Source organism: Malus sylvestris, chromosome 1 (assembly GCF_916048215.2).
Source record: "Malus sylvestris chromosome 1, drMalSylv7.2, whole genome shotgun sequence".
Lineage (NCBI taxonomy): Eukaryota > Viridiplantae > Streptophyta > Magnoliopsida > Rosales > Rosaceae > Malus > Malus sylvestris.
This window is the reverse complement of record NC_062260.1, coordinates 14,168,362-14,191,794: the sequence shown is the minus strand read 5'-3', so window position 1 is coordinate 14,191,794 and position 23,433 is coordinate 14,168,362. Positions and strand designations below refer to the sequence as shown.

Sequence of the window (23,433 nt, the reverse complement as noted above, 5' to 3'; positions counted from 1 at the left end):
ACCGAAAAACACAACACAAAACGCATCAAACCATCAAGAAAACAGAACCAAATTGAAGTGCAAAGTCTAGGGTAAACAACACACACAGAGACTTGAAGTGGCAGATATTTGAAAATGTATGCTCACTGTTGGGATGTATACCAATATTTCAGTACCATTGCAGACAAAGTAATATGTGTTGGGTGAGTGATATATAAGACTTATAAGTTCCTTTATTTGACATTTGCAGATTGAGTGGCTTTATTAGGACCCTCCGGTGTCTCTATGGAATCAAGTTATTAATAGCTTATGGAGTCGATTAATCTTTTGAAATCCAAAACTTTAAAAGTTGATTGGTACTCTTCAACTTCTCAGGAACAGTTGTTCCTGACAGTACATTGGAACAAAACATGCTAACTGATCTACAGAACCTGTGTCCGCTGACCAGTGATGGAAACAATCAATGCAAATAATTTTTTTGGGGGTGATTAATTGTGGCAAAGATATCCTATAGATATGGGAGAAAACGACACTGAAATAGGAATCCCAACCCAAATATCATCACAGAAGCAAAACAGAAATGGTGAATCATAAAAAGCTCCTAGAGTCACAATTCTAGAAGAGGAAAACATAATGCCCGCAACTCAAGCAACGGTATCAATATTGTTCTACTAAATTACCCGTCATATGATGAGCATTATTTTTATGGAGATATCTCACATCTCAAAAAGTTCAAAAATTCCAACGAAGGTGACAACCACATTATATAAAGAAGAAACCTAGACCTAATTGAACACGCATAAATAGGCTCGCTTTAATATCATAAAGATACAACTAAGATATTTCATGCCGACTCAGGCAAACTAAGTAGACGCAATAACAACTCCAGAAAGGTGGAGGCAGGAGCACTAAACACCTTGGAGGTTCTAGATAAACGCAACACAATTATTAGCATCTAATGTCCCTATGCTGGATTTGAAATTACATGAATATCACAAATAAACAGAATGGAGAAGAACAAACTTTTGGCAACTCTAATATGGGTAGCTGCATCTGGAGTGGAGATGGTTGTGTTACTGTTGAAAGTTGAGAACAATCAGTGACACCATCAATGTCCTCCTCATTGATGTCATACAGACTCAATATCCTGCATGGTAAATCACATGAAGATCCAAATTTCTCAATATTCAAAATCTAAGACTAAAGCACACGAAGTTAAGAATTAGACCAATCAGATAGATCTGGTTCAGGCAAAAAAAATCGAGAAAATACAGGAAACAGCGGAGGTGGTGGCAAGTAATCATGCAGATAAGATGAAATAAAACCACGAAATGCTTCTAACATGGAAGGAACAGATATCATCATTCATCAGCTCTTCCCAAAAACTACAGATATGTTTTATTCCGACAACTATGAATACATATTCAAATTGGGAAAAAGTAGGACAGAAAACATACCCAAAAAGTAACAGTGGCGTTCTAGCTACTGTCAAATCTCAGGTTTATCAACTGAGGAGACAAAACGCAAAATCCCCTTTTAGCTGGGAAAGCCCTGACAAAGCACCACAACTCACCGCAAAACCAAACTGTTAGGGTGTCGTCCAAATTAACAAAAATCCAAAATTAAAACTCAAATACAGTACCTGAGTTGAATAAAACTCGCTTCACTATGATCTGAAGATAGGCCGCGCACAAACTGGGCTGGAAATTCGTCGGAAATCCGGCAACAACTTCGGAATCCCAGACGGCAAAGCCATCGATCTCATCGATTCAATCTGCTACTCCTAAGGACACTCCAAGGAACCAAATCTCTAATTACTCAAGCAGCCGAATTCAAAAGATCTCAACAAATTAAATGCAAGTAAAATACAAAAAATTATAAAAATCAAATGAAAATAATAAAGCTGCAAAATGAAGTAGCAATAGTATACCATTTCAAATCAAAGGGATCCATCGGCGCGAGATTAACATCAACCAAAAAAAAAAGAGGAAAGAGGAAGTTAGAGAGAACCAAAGATTTGGGTTTTGTATGGAGAGCTAGAACGGAAGATTTCGAGACAAAAGTAATCGTTGAAGAGGACACCAGCACAACTGAATACAACATAAATCATCCAAAATATAACGCAACTACATGTATATATTAAATTCACAAAAATAAGTAAATAAGGAAAAGTGAGAAAAAAAAATTGGCCTCTATTGAGAGCACCAGCTACCGTACACTTTTTGGTGAGGTTGGCGGAGAGCTCACTGTAGTAGCGCTCGTACCCTTTGAATACGTCGCTCATCTTTCCCTAAGTTTCTCTCTGCATTCAACCCATCACACAATTTCAGTAATAATTCAGATACAAAGCCCTAAATCCAACAAATTTGGGAGATTGATTGCAAATTATGATGAAAATGTGAACAATCTGAAATCAATGGAATCGGAAGTAAATACCTGTTTCGATCGGAGATTTGAATGGATCGCAGGAGACGACGGCTAAAAAGCAGTGGCGGGTGTTTATTTTTTGGTCTAGGTGGTGATGGCTTAACATACAAAATTTCACTTTTCACTTCACATAATTTGTTTGAAATCACTAATTAGCATTAGAACAACTTCATAATGAAAAAAGATTACACTAAAATTTTAGAAATTGTTGCTTACCTATCTTCAGAAGCATCTTTATGATTTCTACACATTTTTCCAAAAACAGTGGAAAGATGAATACAAACCTCCTCGGATGGACACGCTAATAGGATCATCCAGTCGACCATCAAATACTTCCAAAGATAATGACAGAAGTGGTGTCTCCATTACATGCTTCTCCGAGAGCCCCCTGTGAGAAAAAAGAAAAGTAAAAATCAAAACTTGCCTCTGCCAAATAGGAAAACCTCTACAAACCAGACAATCAGAAAAATTAAATACTTTTTTTCTAAAATTAGGAGAGGAAAATATAATGAGTGGAAAATCCTAAAAAATAAGAAAGAAAAAAGCCAAAATTATAGATCTAGAGAAAACAATTACCCAAAGTTCCACTCAACACAAACATAAGGGCCAATGCGAAGGTGAGCATAAAGCCCTGCCTTCTGCATGGTCTTGAGAAACCTCACCAGATTATACCTCCCTTTAAAATTGTACTAAAACCCAGCATAAACCCAGAAGGTGAAATTAACTACAAAACCAAATATACAAAGGTATTCGTTTCAGATCCAAATTCATACCCCTTTATACTGGCTCCAAGGTGGTTTTTGTCGTAGCGGCGACTAGAGGATAGGATGGAGGCGAGACCGTCGTTCTCGCAGGGTGTGGGAGACGGAAGAGGCAATGAGGGTTTGAGAAGGAAATGGAAAAGGCCAGCTTTACCATCGTTGTTCCCTTCCCACGATCATCAACACGTGTGCATCAAGATTAGCGGTAGAGAGAGCCTGGCAGAGCACCTACCTAAATATCTCTCTCACTCAGTCCAAACCCGTAGCTCCCATCTCTCTCCAATCTGTCAGGCCTTGTGTCTCCCTCCTGTAGTCGCTCTATCCCCCTCTCTCCGCTCGCCAGAGGCACACCCAGTTGTTGTCTCTCTCCAATTTGTCAGGCGTGATTTCCCCCTCCCTTCTCTCACCGAGTCAAACGTGAAATGCAGCCAACGGCTGAAAATAGGTTTTTAAGCCTGAGTGGCAATTTTGTAAATTAAGTGGAAATTGGTTAAAAGCATCCGAGTGGTAATCTTGTAAATAAACTGAAATTCAGGTACAATGAACAGTCAACAACAGTGCCAATTGCAATGCTTTCTTTAGACTAAAGTAATAACCCAGAAGCCATGCACATGCTTCAATTGATTTACATAGGATTGCTTCACCTAAAAACCAAAATTTATGCTTTAGTTTTAAGTCTATAAATATAGTCAAACATGTATATATTTTATTTTTTGTCATTACATACAATAAAGTTCTGAGACACTATTTAAATTAAAATGGTTTTAATTTTAATTCTGTGAAGAAACAACTAATTTTCCACTTTCCTATGTCAATTATATAATCAATGTCTTAATATTGTTCACCATTTTATCTGCATTAAGAAAAATGGCTACCCTTAAGAACCTCGCAGGTACAAGATTCTTTATTGACTCAACATCATTTAAAAGAGCATCCTAGATAATATGAACACTACTTGGTTACTGCAAATTCAGCAACAGTTTCTGCTTCTACCCAATCATAAATGGACATGTGTTCAATCTATATCTACAATTTCAATTATTTAGGCACTTGTACATCTATGGTTGAGTAAAAAATGAGCTACTGCTGAATTTGCAGCAGCCAAAAAGAGTTAATCTATGTGCTACCCCATTTGATTAGACTTTAACCAACCATCTATTTAATAACTTAAACCCCATGTGGACAAAGTAACCTTTTTATCTACATCCTAGGCTCTAGACTCTACAAACTCTAGATGCAATGTCAGAAATATTTCAAACTTCTGTTAAACTCCCCATGCTAGACATTTCTCAGCCAGTAGTGCACCCATCTTCTCTATCCTCTCTAGCTGAAGCCTTCAAAACATGGGGCTTCTTCCACATCACCAATCATGGGATCTCCAAAGATCTTTTCAGAAAACTATTTTCTCTGTCAAATGACCTGTTCAGCCTCCCTTCTGATACCAAACTCAAACTTGGTCCTTCCTCTTCTGCCAAAACTTATACGCCTCACTTCATAGCCTCTCCCTACTTTGAAAGTCTCAGAGTTTCTGGCCCCAAGTTCTTTGATTCTGCTCAAAGTTCTGCACAAGTTCTCTTTGACCAACACAACTCTGAATTCAGGTATTATATCTGTAAAATATATATATATATATACTGTGTATATATACATGTATATGTTTATGTAAATAAATAAAGATGCTTCTATTTACCTTTTCTTTATGTATATTTTTTCTTCTTCCTAATTGTTTAAAGTGCTCACACCTGCATCCGAGGTTCTGTGTTTGATTTTCTCCTGCTTAATGTTGATTGTATCGAAAGAGATTTTTCTTGAGGTATATTTGCTTTTTGATTATTTGTTTCTTTCTACCAGTGAAATATTACAAGAATATGGGAGCAAGATGGCAGAACTATCGAAGAAGATCGTAAGGATTGCGCTGATGAGCTTGGGGGATGGATTGGAGAAGAAACATTACGAATCCGAATTCAAAAATTGCCATGGTTACTTGAGAGTGAACAACTACTCAACCCCTCCAGAATGTTTGGAAGATCAACATCAAGAGGTTGAAGGACTTGGAATGCACACTGACATGAGCTGTGTGACAATTGTGTACCAAGACGAAATCGGAGGGCTTCAAGTGAGATCAAAGGAGGGAAAGTGGATGCACATAACTCCATGTGAGGGGACCTTGGTGGTGAACATAGGAGACATGTTTCAAGCTTGGAGCAATGATAATTTGAGGTCATCAGAACATAGAGTCATTTTAAAGCAGCCGAAAAATCGGTTTTCGTTGGCCTTTTTTTGGTGTTTTGAGGATGAGAAGGTGATATTTGCACCAGAAGATGTGGTGGGAGAAGGGAATGAGAGGATTTACAAGCCATTTGTTTGCTTGGATTATTTGAAGTTCAGAGAGAGCAATGAGAGAGGGAAGTTCGAAAAGGTTGGGTTTACTGTGAGGGATTTTGCAGGGATCAAACACAAAATAACTAACTGTGAAAGTTAGAAAAAGAAAATTGAACTCTATCTTCTAATTAGTGTATGTGATTAAATTTGTATGTGCCCGTGTGCTTGTGCTTGGGGAGCTTTGACTTGTCTATATAGTTGATAGGAGAAGGATTTACGGTTGGAAAGCCCAACTTCCAACTTATATATAGTCCTTGTATTTATCAATATTGTCCTAATATTATGGTCCTTATTATAAGCATGTATTCAATTCGACGACCGAAAATTAGAAAGTGTGTGGAAAAAGCAAGGTTCTAAAAGATATTAGGCGCTAGTCAGGTGGCATGCTGGGGCCTAACGCCCAGGTGAACTAGACGAATTTAAATAAATCTATTATATTTCGTATATATAGTGTCTGTCTATATATATATATATATATATATATATATATATATTATGAAGTATTGGAATATAATTAAAACATAGGAAACAAGCATATAATGTGTGTTCATTTAAGTATACAACAAGTCCCTAATAATTTATTGTAAAAAATAAAATGCAAAATAAAAGTTATCTATTTTCTATCTAAGTGAGTCGTAACCTAGTTGGGTGCCTAGGCAGGCGCCTCAGCAGGTCTAGGCGCCCTTTCTTAATTTTCAAATGTCTAGACATTAATCGGGGCAATGCCCGGCCGCCTAGCGCTGAGGATTTTTAGAACAATGGGAAAATGTAAAAATGTGTGTGCATAACACCACCCTATCTATTCAATTTGTTTGTTCATGTTTCACTTAATTCACATTCTTCTAACTTAGGAATAGTTCCTGTCCCGTTTTTACCATCCTCGTTCTCTTTCTATCTCTCTTCTCAAGTGATAAGTGATGTAAGTGGTAGTTTCTTCGGAGTAGAATTATTTGAATGGTCCCGTCCCTCCCCTCTTCTCACATTTTTCATTTTGTCTTTCCCTCTCCATAAAAAATTAATATAAGATGTTGACATGGTTTAATCGTGACCGTTCAAATAAGAAGGGAGAAATGGGAAGAAAAAAAAAGAGAGGAGAGAATCCTACTTCAATTTCTTCTTCTTACCACATTATATTTCTTTGAAGAATTAATTAAAAGTATTTAATTTTTAAACATGAAGATGGTGTGCGATTGGCAACTTGGCATTATTGTTTGCCAATGCATTTCAAATGAAGTAATCCAACTCCAAGTTACAATTTAGCCACATATTCAATGATGCAACCATTGAACTGTAAGCCATACATTGAAAGGGTCCCCCTCTTGTGCGGTGCTGATTAGGCCACAAAGTTTACTTAAGGTATCTAATTTATTGAGTAATGAACACATTATCTTTAATTCTTGTCTGGAAAATGAAGGAGAATCCAAAATTGCCACACATCGTTCACGAAAATTCTACGGTGCTTTGGAAAAGGTTGATTTGTTTTGAAACATTTACAGTGGCAGTAACAGAAGTAACAGAGAAACTTATTACTTGACTAAAATCACATCAGATACTTGATAAGTTACATTGGAATTTGGATGTTCCATTTGTCCATCACATTCCATGAACAAAGTTACTACTAGTGAAGCTTAGTATCCAATTACAAGGTCAAACAGTAAAAATAGGAATGCATGTTAGAAACCAGATCAAACTGCCCCAGTTACTGCTACAGATTTATCGTCAAGTAGCTACATTACTCTCCCTGCCTACAGAAATCCTACAACTACGAGTTTATTAGCTTTCTCCGGCTTCTCAACACTTGCCGGCAATTTTCCAAAGCGCCTGCTTAATCATCCCCACTGGTGAGATTGCCGCTCCTCGAAACTGAAACCAATTCAGAAAGAGAACAGTTAATGTAGCAGCATCAGAATGTTTGGATATGAAAGCAAATCAACGTGAAGAATTAATCTCGAATGGAGGACTTATCGATGTTGGATTGACTAATAATGTGAATGATTTGGGACGGGCATTTTAGATAATGGATATGTTCTAGAGCCGGTTAGAATGTAACTACTAGTACCATTAAACATATTGTAATACGCCAGAAGGCTCAGAAGTACAAACCTTTGATTTAAGGTTCAACGTGAGAACACCGTCAAGGGTGGATGATTGGACAGAGTGTGCATCTAAGTACAGATTGTTAATGGCATCCATTATATCAAGCAAGATATATTCCCGGTAGGGGCATCTCATCTCTATCAGAACCTCCTGCTCTTTTACACACACTTTCACATCTAGTGGCAAGCTTTCTCCGGGAAAAAGCCTATTGAGATACGGGTCAGTTTCATCGATGTCACAGGCCTTTCTCTTGTTTAATAAAGACTTTTTCACATTGTCCATCTTTGTTTTATCATAGTTGATTGATGTCTTCTCTACCCTGTTCAGGAATTTCCTTCTAGCAATCACTTCCACGGTGTCCATGCAGGATTCCATCTCTTCCGCTCGTGCCCCAAGCTCTTTCAAGTACTTGATCGTATCATCAAGGATCGAAGCTTTATCAACCTGAAACAAAAATCAGTAAATTCAAATTATGGAAAGTATGTTCTTACTAAATAGTAAATAGTACATGACAGAACATGAAGATTTAAGTCAAAATAAATGTAAATATGGTTTTCAAAGTTACCTCAGTGATAGAAGGAACCATTGACCTGAGGACAAACAAATTTTCACTCTCACTCATTTTATCATGTTCCCTGCGAGTATCGTCACCTTGCAAATTCGGGAACACATTTTTTTCCGTATTTTCTTTTCCGGTCGCCCTAGGAGAGCGAACACCAGACATTAAAGGAACCGTGAACAGAATCTTCTTTAATATCTTCTGATGTACCGTAGGCCTACAACCACCAACAACTACTTTCTTCCATTTCATAAAACTGGATTTGCAATCTCCGTCGCAAAAACATGGATTTTCAATCAACTTCGTTGAGCTTGCCAGAAGAGCAGAAAGAGTTCTTTTGTAGTGTACATGTTCATCAACAGATTCGAGATCCAAGGAACTTAGTTTTGTGTCGTTGAAGTTTTGAAGTTCCTTTAAATTGACATGGTTCGCATTCTCGCATTTAGCAGAAGAGTGAGCCTTTCCTTGATTAACAAAAGCTTCAGATATGCAGTCACTAGAATTCATGGAATCTTGAATGCTGAAGTCTTCATCCATGAAGTGCCAACTCTGAACCTGAGAAGCCGCATTGGTACCTTCAAGCATCATGGAGTCTTCTGTCTGATGATTGTGATCACAACCATTAGAACATCCATAAGGAGAGTCTATGTTGACCTCTTCATGGTTTCCATGTAAATCGTTAATTCCCCTGTGATGAAATTTGATTTCTTCAGAAGGGGAATATAGGTTCTCTAAATACAACGTATCAACTACGTCATGGTCAACCTTGGCAGCTATTTGCTCTGAATCATCGTCTGCTTTATGAGGGGCAGAGCAAGATTTCTCACAGCAATCGGGCTTTGAAAAATCTAGTAAGGAAGCCTTTATGTGTTGAATGAGATTAAGGTCCTCCATTACCTTTAGATATCACACAAGGAGAGGAATTACTTTAACGAAGACACAACTTAAGACTGTTAAAATAACTGGAAATTGAAAGTAATTTAACTAAAGAAGAGAAATCACCAGCTCAGTCACACCTAGCTCAATGACACCCCCCAGGTAGGGAAAGCAGACTACAGTCTGAAAGCAAAAGTGTTAAAAAAATATCACACTGATGACGTCGGGAAGTAAACTAACAAATTAAACATAATGTGAAATGAACCAGAAGATGAATACCACGGAGGAATCACTATACCTGAACAGATGCACTCTGTGAGCAACCGTTGATATCCATCCATAGAAAAAAAAGTGAATAGAGAAAACAATAGCAGTCAGTCCACTTTCCGGCTCTTAATATTAGACAATCATGGGAGCTGAAATTCGCAGTAACTTTAAACAAATCAAAGCCAAGAAAAACAAACCTTCGCCAGCAAAGAGCGAGAGAAAACTTTACTATCTGCATGTTGAGCATTGCACAACCAAATGGTCTGCCCAGTTGCCAGCGCTCTTCCTGGCAAACTATACAGGATGTGGAGAACTAAGTTACAAAATCATAATATGGAACATATAAGCTGACATGAAATCTAAAAGCGAAAGAAAGGAAAACACATAAATACATGCAAAGAGAAACAAGGGAAATTTTTTAAACCAGTTGAAGAGATCAGTATAGTACCCTTCGCCAGGATTGAATACGAAGGACATGCAAAGCAAGTAATACCACTCGGCATCTGTGAGATCTTCCGGGGACAATGCAGCAGAAGGCGCCTTAGCTTGCTGCTCAGCCTCAGTCTCACCGTCTAGAAGAGACTTATACAGCTCTCTGAGTTGCACATTCCTCTGTAAACCCATTTTATCGGTTTTAATTTCCACACCTTCAACTGTTTTTCGGGTTTTGATATCTCCATTGTAATACCCTTCACCCCATTCCAGCACCCTACAAAATAGTGATCATAATTTAAAGCTAAACACAAATTATCCTGAGCAACAATAACTGAGACCCACCTCAGAAAACCAAAAAGAATAAAAAAAAAGGGCATCTAGGAATGCAGATTTGACATGGGTTGAAATTTGTTGAATTCCTAGCCAAGTAGGCAACTACTTTATCCTTTAAAGAGGACATTTTCACTTTTCAAACTACCATTTACCAGTTGTCCTTCCAAATTAATTTTATTCTTTCACTTTCAAAGGGATTTAAGCTCAAATTGAGGACCTGAAATTCGCTTTACCGGAGCGTTTAAGTACTTAAACAACATGAGGATCCATATTAATTTCATCCATTTTTGTACTGCAGAACAACTCCATTTCCAGTACAGAAAAAACTAGTATACCCCTTTTAGCCTAGGTCTCACTAGAAAGGGAAGTTGGTATATTTTGGACTCAAAAACTTTACCCATAAAATGTACAAACAGATAGCTTTCATCCAAATACTATATTGTAGCACCATAAACATCCCCACAAAGAAATATCAGAAAACAAGACAAACTGAAAATTATTCACCAACGAAACTAAATTACAATTAAAATTAAATTAATATTAAAAAAGCATATTACCCTTGTTGTGTAGTTGACAAGGACCAGAAAATTGCATAGCTCCACTTAATACTCCTCACAGCAACAGCAAACTGTTTTCTCAGATTCTCTGGCACCCTCTCATGGTTCTGAGCCATATTTTCCTACAAATGTAATTCAACTTACACAGGTAAAATAACCCACCAAGCTCATCAGCCAAGAGAAAAGAAAACTTGGGTTTTCATTCTGGAATTTGGTTTTAGCTGAATGCCATTAGTGATTTCTGCAGAAAACCCATGAATTATATCAGAGTTTTGGGAGGGATTTCAGTGAAGTATGGCATATATTTCAGAATTCTTTGGAGGCCAGAAAACCAGAAGGCTGCAAAATTTAGGTTTGAAGTTTATCTTGGTTGTATACTCTACAAGAAAACTGTGAAGTATGACTTTTTGTGGTGGTGGTAAAGCCAATGACCGGACTGGCAATGGAATGAAAGTGACGTACACAGTGTGTTGGATTAAGTAATTTATATTCCTGTGAAACAAAAGGAGTAATTTACTTGGTTCCAAACGCAATGTTGGACATCACTTCTTAATGAGGCTTCGGATTTAGAAACCATATATTTTTATTTGTCCAATCAGCATTCTACAGTATCTATACTATTTATTAATAGAACATTTTTTTTGTTAATTAAAACTCTACTAAATTACCACTACCAAACGAAAACAAAAATCAGAGACAATTTAATAATTACATACCACATGAATTTTGCTGTTTTCTACGTCACGTTCACGGTTATGTAAACATAACAGGTCGTATTCGTAAATTTAAAAAATAAGTAAATTTATTTTACCTCTCTCAAGCACACCCGTAAGGGTGCGTACCATTTGGTAGTATTTATTAAAGCCAAGGTCCGTTAGAAAATATACTATTTTAGTTATACAATTGAATTCGGATACATATGAGAGAATACATTGTTTTAACAAACTTAGCTGAGCTTAAGTTTGGAAAAAAATTATGTTTTATTTCTTTTTTATAGCACTAAATTTTAAAGTTTTTAGAAAAACCAAATTTGAAGATAAGAGATTTTGAATTTGGGTGAACAGGTGATCATGCACTTCCCTAATCAATTGGTCGAAACTTAAATAATTCAAAATTTCCAGGCTGCATTATGTCAATGTCAATGTGCCCCGTGATGGTGTTGTAACATGAAAAGCAATTTTATATGCTATCATCATGTTTATGACACGTAATAAATCATGCGGTGGCCTGAGATTACTTTTGTAAAAGGTGTTCATCAACTAGAAGTGTTTTATTGGAAATTATGTTAGATAATTTATTAAAGTATTAATTGTTTATGTGGTCTTTTATGATTTAGAAGCGTTTTTAAATTATTTTGTATTATTTTAAGTTGTCATGTAGCTTTTTCAAAATCATTTACAAACATATTATGTAACATCTTACATCGTCCAAGGGAGTGATCCTTAAATGTATATTTTCATCCCTACCTAGCACGAGACCTTTTGGGAGCTCACTGGCTTAGAGTTCCGTAGGAACTCCGAAGTTAAGTGGGAAGGTGGCCAGAGCACTCCCAGGATGGGTGACCAATTGGGAAGTTGCTCGTGAGTTCCCAAAAACAAAACCGTGAGGGCGTGGTCGGGGACCAAAACGGACAATATCGTGCTACGGGATGGGTGATCCACTGAGAAGTTGCTCGTGAGTTTCAAAAAACAAAACCGTAATGGCGTGGTCGGGGCCCAAAACGGACAATATCGTGTTACGGTGGTGGAGCTGGGCTGGGAAGTGATCCGCTCCGGGCCGGGATGTGACAAAATGGTATCAAAGCCAATTCCTGGCCGGAAGTGTGCCGACGAGGACGTCGGGCCCCTTAAGGGGGGTGGATTGTAACATCCCACATCGCCCAGGGAAGGGATCCTTAAATGTATATTCGCATCCCTACCTAACACGAGGCCTTTTGAAAGCTCACTGGCTTCGGGTTCAGTAGGAACTCCGAAGTTAAGCAAGAAGGTGGCCAGAGCACTCCCAGGATGGGTGACCCACTGGGAAATTGCTCGTGAGTTCCCAAAAACAAAACCGTGAGGGCGTGGTAGGGGCCCAAAACGGACAATATTGTGCTACGGTGGTGGAGCTGGCCGGGGAAGTAATCCGCCCCGGACCGGGATGTGACATATTAGAAGTGCATTGTTCTTAAGTGAGATAAAACAATAATTCAAGGCTTCATTTGGTGTATAATATTGAATTAAATTAGATTAATAACTCACTGCATTTGATGCTTGATTAAAGAAGTAAATGAAACAAATTTCAAACTTTGTTTGATTTAAAGGTAGAAGATGGATTTATCATAAACAAAACGTATCCCTCTCAACCCTACCATTTTTGTAAAGATAAATGATAGAGTTTGATCGTCTAATTTATTTTCAACTTTCAACTTGAACAAAAATTTAAAATTTGACCTTCATTTCCTAATTAGCTTACATTGAATCTCTTTAATCATCTTGTTAATCTAATCGTAAACAAAAGGCAAGGCCTTACTGGTAAGAAATTATATTCCAACTAATACTGAAGAAGTTTGTTTATATTTAATTCTAAAATAAACCATTAAAATTTGGCGTAAATAATGAAAGATAATGAATGAGTTAAGATTATGATATGTTGAGAGTTTAGATTCCTCAAACAATAGCAAGAAAATTATTTGAGTAAATATGTAAATATACAAAAGAAGTAGAGCAAATTGATTTCTTTTCTCTCTTATTTCAATCTCTTTCTCTCATTTTTGTGTTATTGTTTTTATAAAAAATTTAATATAATGTTGACATAATTTAATGTAAACGTTTAAATAAATAAAAAAAATGAAGTGAAAAGAGAATTCTCATCTGACGAGTTTTAGGCCACACAGGGGCCTACATAAAGTTTGAGTTACTCCTTCCGAGGGGACTTGATTTTCTGTCCTCCTCTTCTCATACCCTCTTCATGCTCTTTTATTTTTATGATCATGATTAAGTTATATTAATATTTTATATTTTTATTGCTTTTTACCTTATTATTTTTATCAAAAAATTAATATAAAAAATTAATATAATTTAATTATAACCATAAAATATAAGAAAACATTGAAAATGTATGAGATAGGGAATGCAAACAATCCAAGTCCTACGGACGGAACATGGGTCGATAGTGATCAATGATGAATGTTGGCAATCAGATTGTCTGTGTGCACTTGCACCGATACACGTGATCAAAATTACATATACTGGTTTTTGTGTCAGTCCAGATTTATAGCTAATTATGTCAAACGCGCGTGGTTGTGATGATGCCATGCGCACTTCTTGTTATACATTATGAAAATTAACGTATATATGACATGGCTGCATACTAGTATTTTATAAATAATATTAGGTAGATTAAAAATTTTAATTAAATTTACATACGAAATAATAAGTTACTAATAAAAAATAAATACATTAATTAATATTTAAGTAATAATCTAATCATCAACAATCACATCATTCAATTTATAAAATTTAATTTAAAATTTTGATCTTCCTAGCATTACTAATAACTTATTGTATTTAAAGAGAGAGGAAAAAGATAGGAAGCCCAAGAGGTTCCACAACAAGTTTTGTTGAAAGTCTAAATGTAGCCCACTCGAGGGTTACAAGTAGCCAGCTTGGTTGCCAACCAGGATATAGCTCATTATTCACTAGGATATAGCTCGGTTACTGGAGAAGGACATTGCACACATTGGGGCTAAAAGTGGCATATATCCCTTGGTTGTAGATAGACTCCCAATGTGAAGCCATGAGACTTTTGAGCAACCATGTTAGAACTTTCTTCTCTTGTTTACCCTTAACACTTTCTATATGGACGGAAGTTTTAACAGCGTTGCCCAAAAATACCAATAGTCCACATTGTGACAAGGTTAAAGATCAATACTCATGAATTTTTAATTTAAGGACCAAAGTGTTAATTTGGCCAAAGTGTATAAACTAATATTCCAATTTTCTCTAATTTGGATTATATCATAAGATTGTTGGAGTAAAAAAACTCAATTATATTTTTGTGGGTAAAAAGAGTTTTATTAATTAATTTATTTACAAGTAACGATATATTGATATTTCATTAATAATCCTAAACAATACATAGGTGCAATTGGGGTACAATACTTCAGTGATCAAGAAAATTATCTGGAATAAATTTGCCCAAACAAGACAATAATAGTAAACCCTTAAACGACTACCACATGTATGAAAACTTCATCTGTTACCCATACGAATCTGTAACAAAACGATATATATATCAAATTTGTATCGATGCTTGCAAAAGGTCGCTGTCGAATAGTGAGGCTGTATAAAGTTATCTTAGAAGCAAGACCACATATAGTCAACGTAAGTAGGCGAGACCATATAACACATTGCTCAACGTGAAAATCAAATTTAGCCATCGTTGTAGCGCAACTACAACACTATCTAGGAGAGTTTATTCTCACAGCAGAGCATAAACAATTAAAAAAAAAAAAACACAGTACCAAACTATTCCTCAAAGTGCTCCAAAAAATTGCTCTTTATCCTGCCAATACTACACTAGGTACCCCACATCTGGACGTCTAATATATTTGCTAGCTCCCACCACACCCATATGCATTATATATGCACCCACCCACATCTTTGGCTCCTTTCTTTGTAGTAATTTATGTCCACCTCGACCGAACACACCACCATCATTTCATCAAACTCACCACAAACTCCAAAAAAAAAAAAAAAAAGGCCAGACAATCTATGAATCCAAACTTTTGAGCATATTTTATATCCCAATTTAAAAACCACTAGCGAGTTGTCACTTGAGTTTGTATATGTTTGTCCACTACTATATGATATAAATTATGACATTAAAGTTAGAGGGCAGCTATAATTTACGCTCCAGTGTCGACTAGTACATAGATTCGTGTTTAATGTTGTCCTGTCACATTTTTGGTTTGTAGGTTTTCATTGGCGTTGCATGGTACGAAATTCAACCACAAAGGGAAAGCTACAGATCGCTGAAATTAATGTTGCTTCTGGTTTTAATAAGTTACTGCTGCCAAAAGTGTAAATTATGAAGCTTATGATGAAAATAAAATTGCATAAGGAATTGATATGTCCTTGCTTGATTAGGGTTTCTTTCTCTTGAAAAACATAAATTCAATTGCATGATATGTCGCGGTTCTTGCCAAAATTTGATACATGTACAATTACGGAGAAGGAGATTAGTAGTGTAGAGAAAAAAAATTAGCGGCAAGTTGAATTTTTCATATTCTGAAGCTTTGCCAACATGGACATACCTCAATTCGAGTCTCCTTGCTTGTAGTTTAGTTTAGATTACATTTTAATTTACAACATTTTTTTACTTATAACTTACAAGCGAAATACATATGCATGACATATAAATCGAGAGGACATTTTTTAGTTACTGGTCTTAATTAAACCAAAAATCTATCCCTTATGAAGAAGAATAATATTGTTGAAAGTTGTTGATTGTCTTGATAAATGTGACTCTCTCAAAATGGGACTTATCATGAACTCTCCGCCATTTCATATTTTTAGCATAAAATTTTATAATATTGGCACAAAAATTGTGCCAAAAATATGATGTGACAAAAAGTTCATATAGACTCTCACTTTTGAAAGAATTTTCTTAGCATTCTCCTATCGCTTATAAAGGAGAACAATATTGTTCAGAGTTGTTGGTTGTCCGGATAAATATGACTTTCTTCTTTAACTCATTAAGTTTCGGCTTCAAACTCTCTTTCTCCTTAATTAGCAGTATTTTCTATGTAATAGTAGTAGTCAACTCACAAAAGAATAGCAATCACATGGCGATAAATACATAATACAAATGATAGTGTACCCTGATTATCTTTTTCTTCGTTTTCACACCCTCCCACATGCCACATGTGTCATTGTCTTGAGTTTTGACTACTTGAGGAAATTTGATAAACAGGATGTGCCTCAAATCAATCAGTTCCCGAGCTGAAGGGGGTTTTGGAATTTTGCCTTGCATGCATGCATGCATAGTGCCTTTCTTGGACTTCTTCGTCTTCGTCTTCATCCTCTGCTGTTCTGCTTTTTATTCGCTATATACTTTTGTAGTTCCCTTTGTTTTCTAGTTTCTTGTTCAGAGGAAGAAAACATAAGACGACAACAATAAAAATCAAAACCCAGTCACGGGCTCGTAAAGAAGGATTCTGTCTTGCTACTTTTATTAGCAAAATAATAATAGTAATAATAATACTAATAACGACCCTATCCCTATGTCCTATATTTTGAATTTTTGTTTGAAGGAATATTATACACAAAAAAATAAAAAATAAATAGACCATCTATTTAGACGATATGTCACTAACAAAAATTAAACTCGTTAAACAAGTACTTAAATAATAATTCAATCATCAACATCAACATTATGTGGTTTACAAAATATGCTTTAAATAAATGATCTCCCTTGTAACATCCCACATCGCATATGTGAGTGATCCTTAAATGTATATTCTTATCCCTACCTAGCACGAGGCCTTTTGGGAGCTCACTGGCTTCGGGTTCCATCGGAATTCCGAAGTTAAGCGAGTTCGCGCGAGAGCAATCCCATGATGGGTGACCCACTGGGAAGTTCTCGTGTGAGTTCCCAGAAACAAAACCGTGAGGGCGTGGTTGGGGCCCAAAGCGGACAATATCGTGCTACGGTGGTGGAACGGGCCCAGGAAGTGGTCCGCCCCGGGCGGGGATGTGACAATTTGGTATCAGAGCCAAACCTTGGCCGCGAGTGTGCCAACGAGGACGTCGGGCCCCTAAGGGGGGTGGATTGTAACATCCCACATCGCCTAAGAGAGTGATCCTTAAATGTATATTCCCATCCTTACCTAGCACGAGGCCTTTTAGGAGCTCATTGGCTTCGGATTCCATCGGAACTCCGAAGTTAAGCGAGTTCGCGCGAGAGCAATCCCATGATAGGTGACCCACTGTGAAGTTCTCGTGTGAGTTCCCAGAAACAAAACCATGAGGGCGTGGTCGGGGTCCAAAGCGGATAATATCGTGCTACGATGGTGGAACGGGCCCGGGAAGTGGTCCGCCCCGGGCCGGGATGTGACATCCCTAACATTACTTATACACATACAAAGGAACGTTCAATACTCAAGTAATACCTAGTTAGTAGTTTAATATAGCATCAACAACTGATTTAGGTCAAATATTTTTATAATTTGAACCGACCTCTGGTCCAACATAAATAATAAATTAAAAAACACAGTAGTCGAATTAAAAAATAAAAAATAAAACCAACTTTTATGAAAAAATTGATTAAAAGAATTTCAATGCAAAATTTTGTAGCTGTTGGATCGAAATCCAACGGCTCATGTTTTGTCGCTTAGTAGGATCCCGAGGGTTTGCCTCGGAGAGGATCCAGTTCCCTTGGGGACATGTTGGAATAATCCGACCTTGATTTTGGCAGATGCCCCTACGAGAGATTTTTCAGTGTGACCGGTACACGTGGTGGTACATTACGTGTCACTATATAAATGGTGGGATATATGTGCTAAAAAGTTAATAACTTAAAAATAAAATTTCCCACCACTCCTATTAAAACACGTGATGTACCACTTGGATTCCCGTCACAACTAAAAATTTCTCCATCCCTACACGTAAGTCACTGAAATATGGAGTATATGGAAATTGAAAATGTTCTTGCATATATATAATGAACTGTGAGTGATATAGTTCAGTTCTTAATTATTATAAGTAGAACGTCTCAAGTTCATCTCACATTGATGGTTAGCTCGATATCTTTTTAATGTTATATAATTGTGTGATTTAACGTAAATTGCGCCCCTTTGTACTTAATAATGACACATTGTACAAAAAAAGAACTCATGTTCGTTATGGTGCTTTATGCAATGTGGGAGATTAATGGGTATTGTACTATTGTGGTTGTTAATTGTGGTTGTTAATTAAGGTATCTAATAAATATTTCAAGCAAGAAGATATATAAACTCAACAAACAAGAACACGACTAATGAACTATTCAAGTAATACAAAACAACTACTGAAACGCTACAAATGCACTCTAAAATCACTAAATAAAGGACTTTCAAAATGATATTTTTCTAAGAATCATTTGAAAGTCCGCTTGCATCTTGACATTTTAAGGTTCTTTTATCTAGTGGTTGTAGTGCAGTTCTAACTATTCTAGCTTATGTTTCATGAAACTATAAATTATCTTGACCAAAACATAGTGTAATTTTTTTAAAACAATCGGATTTTCTACATTAAATTAATCTAAATAACAAGAAGAGATATTCGTACTTGAGTGCAGATGAGAGAGCATACTGTTTTATCTAACTTCAAGTCATTTGATAACCATTTTGTTTTTAGTTTTTATTTTCACCTTTTTGAAAATTAAAATCTTGCTTAGTAACTACTTTCAGTTTTCATACCAAAAAGTGAAAACTCAAGGCCAAATTTTGAAACCTGACTAATTTGGCTGGGGTGGAGAGAGCTTTTCTAATTTTGGGGATTCAAATTGCCCAATTGCCCAAGAAATTGGGATGTAGTGGACTTGATCTTATAGGATGGAAATGCACTCATGCAATTACTATTCACAAAGGTAATAATTGTCTATTGTCTAAGAAATTGGGATGGAGAAGGTAGAGATGCACTCATGCAATTACCATTCATAAAGGCAATAATTTCCTATTGCCCAATTAATTGGGCAATTATTGCCTTACAAGGTGAAGTTGCTCTTATGGCTTCAATGCGCATATCGTTATTCTGATTTGAAACTTCCCCGTGACGTCAAGTTTTTACATCAACATTATGAGAAATATTCCAATTTATCAGAAACATAGTTCGGTACACTAAGTATTATAATATAATTGATTTTTTTTTTTCAAGTTTCAAATTAATTGTATTATTACATTTGATGTATGAACCATATTTCCTGCAGATGACAAATCTCTACAACACCACATGCAATGGAACTTAATAATTGCCTTGCGCAATGGGCCACACTTCAAAGCTTCTAAGGAGATACTATCCACACATCTCTTTTTACTTCTCTCACACCCCTTGTTAATTTCTATCATTTGATCTTCTTCAATTCATCCGATCCGACGGCCGAAAATTAAAAATGTGTGAGAGAAGTAAAAAGGGGTGTGTGGATATCACATCCCAAGCTTCTATAGTTCTTTTTAATATTTTATTTTTTTTAATTTTAGTTTTGATTATATAGGGTGATACTAACTACAAAAAAAGATTGTAGGAAGGCCCATTTAGTTGACTCGACAAATTTGGTTTAATTTTAGATCATCAAATTCCAAACCCATTTGATTGGGTTACTGGCAATGAACTATAAAGCAACCTTTTGTGATCTCCTATTGGGCCTAAAATTATACATTTGAATTTTATGAAGCCTAAATTTTATCGTTCAAAATCGTTAGTCATAAAAGTGTGTGCTTTCAATTTCAATTAAAAAAAAAAAAAAATTCAGCATGAAATATCAATTCGTTATTAAATCAAACAACACCCTATCAACTAAGATAACACCGAAATCGACAATTTTTCGAAACTTGGAATATTCCAAGTATTCCCTGTTCGTGGCAGGAATTTCCGCCGGGGATGTTTCCTGGCCGATGAGCACACAGCTCCCCTGGAGGTTGGCGCCGGTTGAGGGCTGCTGTCGGGCGTTGTCGGGCAAGTCTTGTCGGGCAAGACTCTTCGGGCAAGACTCTTCGGGTAAGGCTGAAAGAGAAGGACAGCGTTAACTTTGAGAGGTGCCTTTGTGGGGCCTTAGGTGTAGGCTTTGAGGCTCACAATCAAGGTTAACATTTAGGTGCTCAGGCGTGCCACTGCCATCTTTAGCATGGCAGATGTAAAATGGTTGTCGTGCTTTAGTTGTATATATGTATGTATCCAAGAAACCGTGTTAGTTATAACAGGTGCCTTTGTGGGGCCTTAGATGTAGGCTTTGAGGCTTCCCATAAATAACTAAACCAGTGCTCGAACGCATCATATTTGTTCTCGTGATTGTAGGAGTTTTCTAACTATTATACTTCTGATTACCCGAATCCAAGAAGTAGAATGAACCCAAATGGGTGCCTTTGTGGGGCCTTAGGTGTAGGCCTTGAGGCTTCCCATCAGAGTTCATTCTTATACTTAGACTCTTTAGATCACTGAACGGAATGAATCTAAATGGATGCCTTTGTGGGGCCTTAGGTGTAGGCCTTGAGGCTTTCCATTAGAATTCATCCCATGCTCAAGCGTTCTATGATAATCATGATATAATAGAAAGAAAACTAGAAGGTAGGTTGATTACTTGCGCCCCAAGTAACTTCGGACTTCTCGTTTATCAAGGACTGTCGTGGATGGGTTAAGTCCACATAAGGTTCTTTTTTATGCCTTGAGGCCAAGGACTTTTAACTGATCAGATTTACATGCCCGAGGGCTTAGGACTTGGATCTGGTTTGAACACTGACGATATATTCAAATCGGATTCAAGTACTGAGAAAGTCTCTTAATAATCATGTTGCTAGAAACTTGCATATAACTGGAAGTATACAACATATTGAAAAGACAAAACCAAAGCAAAGAAGGTCGGGCAAGGTTAAACCTTGTCGGGTAAGGTTGCTCGTCTTGCAGGTTCCTATCTTTGTAGTTTTGTCAAAGGTCTGAAAGCTTAGAGGGGTAGAGAGAGAGATTACAAAAGATGAATCGATACTACATCAAGGTTGAACAAGGTAGCAGAGCTATTACAAAAGGTTGAAGAGAGGGTTATCCCGAGAGGGATGGAGGTTTATCCCGAAAGGGATGAAGGCTGACTATAGCTTTGTTTTGAAGGCAAATCTGGCTTTGAGCAGAGTCTGTGCTTGCATTTGTTTGTTTGATTGAGTGTCCTTAATCCTTGATTTTCTTTCTTCTTATATAGACAACTCGGCTTGGCCTTTGGTAGCAGCAGCTTTGCCCGAATGCGGTTTGAGGGTGATGGCTCATCAGCTATTTTACATGTAATGCCACCATAAAGTACTTTATTGGCTGTGTAACTGATCAGTCTACACCACTTGGCCTTTGGGTAGGTAAGCAAGTGGTCTTCATGAACTACACCAAGTCAGAAAAGGCCTGCTCCTGCCTTCTGGGCTTCGACTGGGCTCCGGCTATCCTCATTTCGGGCCTCCTTTTGGGCCAACTCCTTTCTTGAGCCCAAAGTTAACTTTTAACCCAAACAGTGCCCCCTTCAATTAATGTTAAGGTTGGAATCCCAAGCGCCAACATTAATTGAATACCCGCATGCGTGTATCTTAATCTTTTGGAACTTCGTGTTCCCTCGACAGGATGAAGGCAACCCCGTGCCCCTTGAGCTTCTCACGACCTCTGAATTACCCTCTGGTTTTCTATAAATTCTGGCTCGGAAACTCTTCTATCAAGCCATCAAATCCTCTTCATTCTTTTCTTCCATCTTCCTCGAGCATTTCAGGATTTGAGACATGGGTTCCTTAAGCTTTGAGTGGGGTTTCCTAAAACTTCCTTTCCGTGAGAAAAAAAGGCTTTCATCAAAGAACTGCTATCTCCAACACCCTTGGTCGAACGCCCCGCTACCTCCAACACCCTTGGTCAGGCGGTTTCCTCTTGACGGTTTGTCTCCCTGCTCGCTGCGGTGATAAATCGGGCTTGACCATTACATATGTTGATGGTCCTGTCTGAGGATCCTCTACCAGGCCCATGTTGGCCGCACAACCCGATCACCTGATCGGGTTCCATCCATGAAGTCATCGGAAGATCAGCTGAAGATACCATTGCATCCAGGAAGAGAATTGATTGTAATACGTTGACCCTGAATCTTTTGTAAATTTCATCAATTTGTCGAAATGAAATATATATTATCTCAGCAACTCTTGCCTTTCCATCTTGAATGTTTGATAAATACGCATTGCATAATGATATCCCGAAGCTCGCTTTACTTCACATCCTTTTCGATATAACAATCTTTGACATCCCACAACGTAGGACAATATTTCTTTAAGAATTTAACGTTAATGGGATGTTTATGTTTGTTTCCTTCAAGGTCCGCCAGGTAGTATCCCCCTCTATCTAGAACACGACTAATAATGAAAGGACTTTCCCATGTCGAGCTCCATTTTCCAAAACCCCTGAGCTGAGCTCCTAGAGGGAGGATTGTCTTCCATACTAAATCCCCTTCCTTGAAAGATTTCATCTTCACCTTCTTGTTGTAAGCTCGGGCAACGGCTCGTTTCCCTTCTTGAATTTGGTTCAAAGCTTTAATTCAGGCGGCATCCAAGTCTTCAACTCCTTGACACATGGCTTCGACATACTCTTCGCTATGCAATCCAAATTGATTTTGAATTCTTAAAGAACTCACATTGATTTCCACGGGGAGCACTGCATCTTGCCCGAAAGTTAAAGCATAAGGAGTTGTCCCTGTTCCCGCTCTCTTAGAAGTTCTGTATGCCCACAAAGTGTTTCCCATATTTTCATGCCTTCTTTCTGGACTATCAATCACCATTCTCTTGATAATGTTGACCAGGATCTTGTTGCTGGCTTCTGCCTGGCCATTTGATTGCGGATAGTATGGACTGGACTGGATCATCTTTATTTTGTACTTGCTTGCAAATTCCTCAACTTCTTTTGAAATAAAAGATGGCCCACGATCCATTACTATGGTCTCGGGCACTCCATATCTGTGCAGGATCTTGGTCTCGATAAAATTCTTGACTGTGGCTGAATTTATGGATTTTACTGCTGAT

At 37.3% G+C, this 23,433-nt stretch overlaps 2 protein-coding genes and 1 long non-coding RNA gene across 3 annotated transcripts; 1 reads left to right on the top strand and 2 right to left on the bottom strand.

Annotated features, from left to right (window-relative positions):
- Window positions 1-847: 847 nt before the first annotated feature.
- Window positions 848-3,608, bottom strand: LOC126626919 (uncharacterized). The gene is made up of 5 exons (XR_007624824.1): window positions 3,180-3,608; window positions 2,691-2,794; window positions 1,910-2,281; window positions 1,437-1,762; window positions 848-1,126 (listed from the first exon to the last, which is right to left on the bottom strand). It is a non-coding gene; the product is annotated as an uncharacterized LOC126626919 (long non-coding RNA).
- A 717-nt stretch (window positions 3,609-4,325) lies between these two features.
- On the top strand, window positions 4,326-5,847 carry LOC126585852 (gibberellin 20-oxidase-like protein). The gene is made up of 2 exons (XM_050250445.1): window positions 4,326-4,768; window positions 5,019-5,847. Exons 1-2 carry the CDS (start codon window positions 4,407-4,409, stop codon window positions 5,647-5,649), a joined length of 993 nt encoding a protein of 330 aa, XP_050106402.1. The 5' UTR covers window positions 4,326-4,406; the 3' UTR covers window positions 5,650-5,847.
- Window positions 5,848-7,064: 1,217 nt separating this feature from the next.
- LOC126629639 (transcription factor EGL1-like) lies at window positions 7,065-11,149 on the bottom strand. Its single transcript, XM_050299726.1, has 8 exons — window positions 10,674-11,149; window positions 9,797-10,057; window positions 9,546-9,642; window positions 9,380-9,394; window positions 9,208-9,264; window positions 8,212-9,102; window positions 7,653-8,090; window positions 7,065-7,412 (listed from the first exon to the last, which is right to left on the bottom strand). Exons 1-8 carry the CDS (start codon window positions 10,787-10,789, stop codon window positions 7,341-7,343), a joined length of 1,947 nt encoding a protein of 648 aa, XP_050155683.1. The 5' UTR covers window positions 10,790-11,149; the 3' UTR covers window positions 7,065-7,340.
- Between the last annotated feature and the right edge of the window lie 12,284 nt (window positions 11,150-23,433).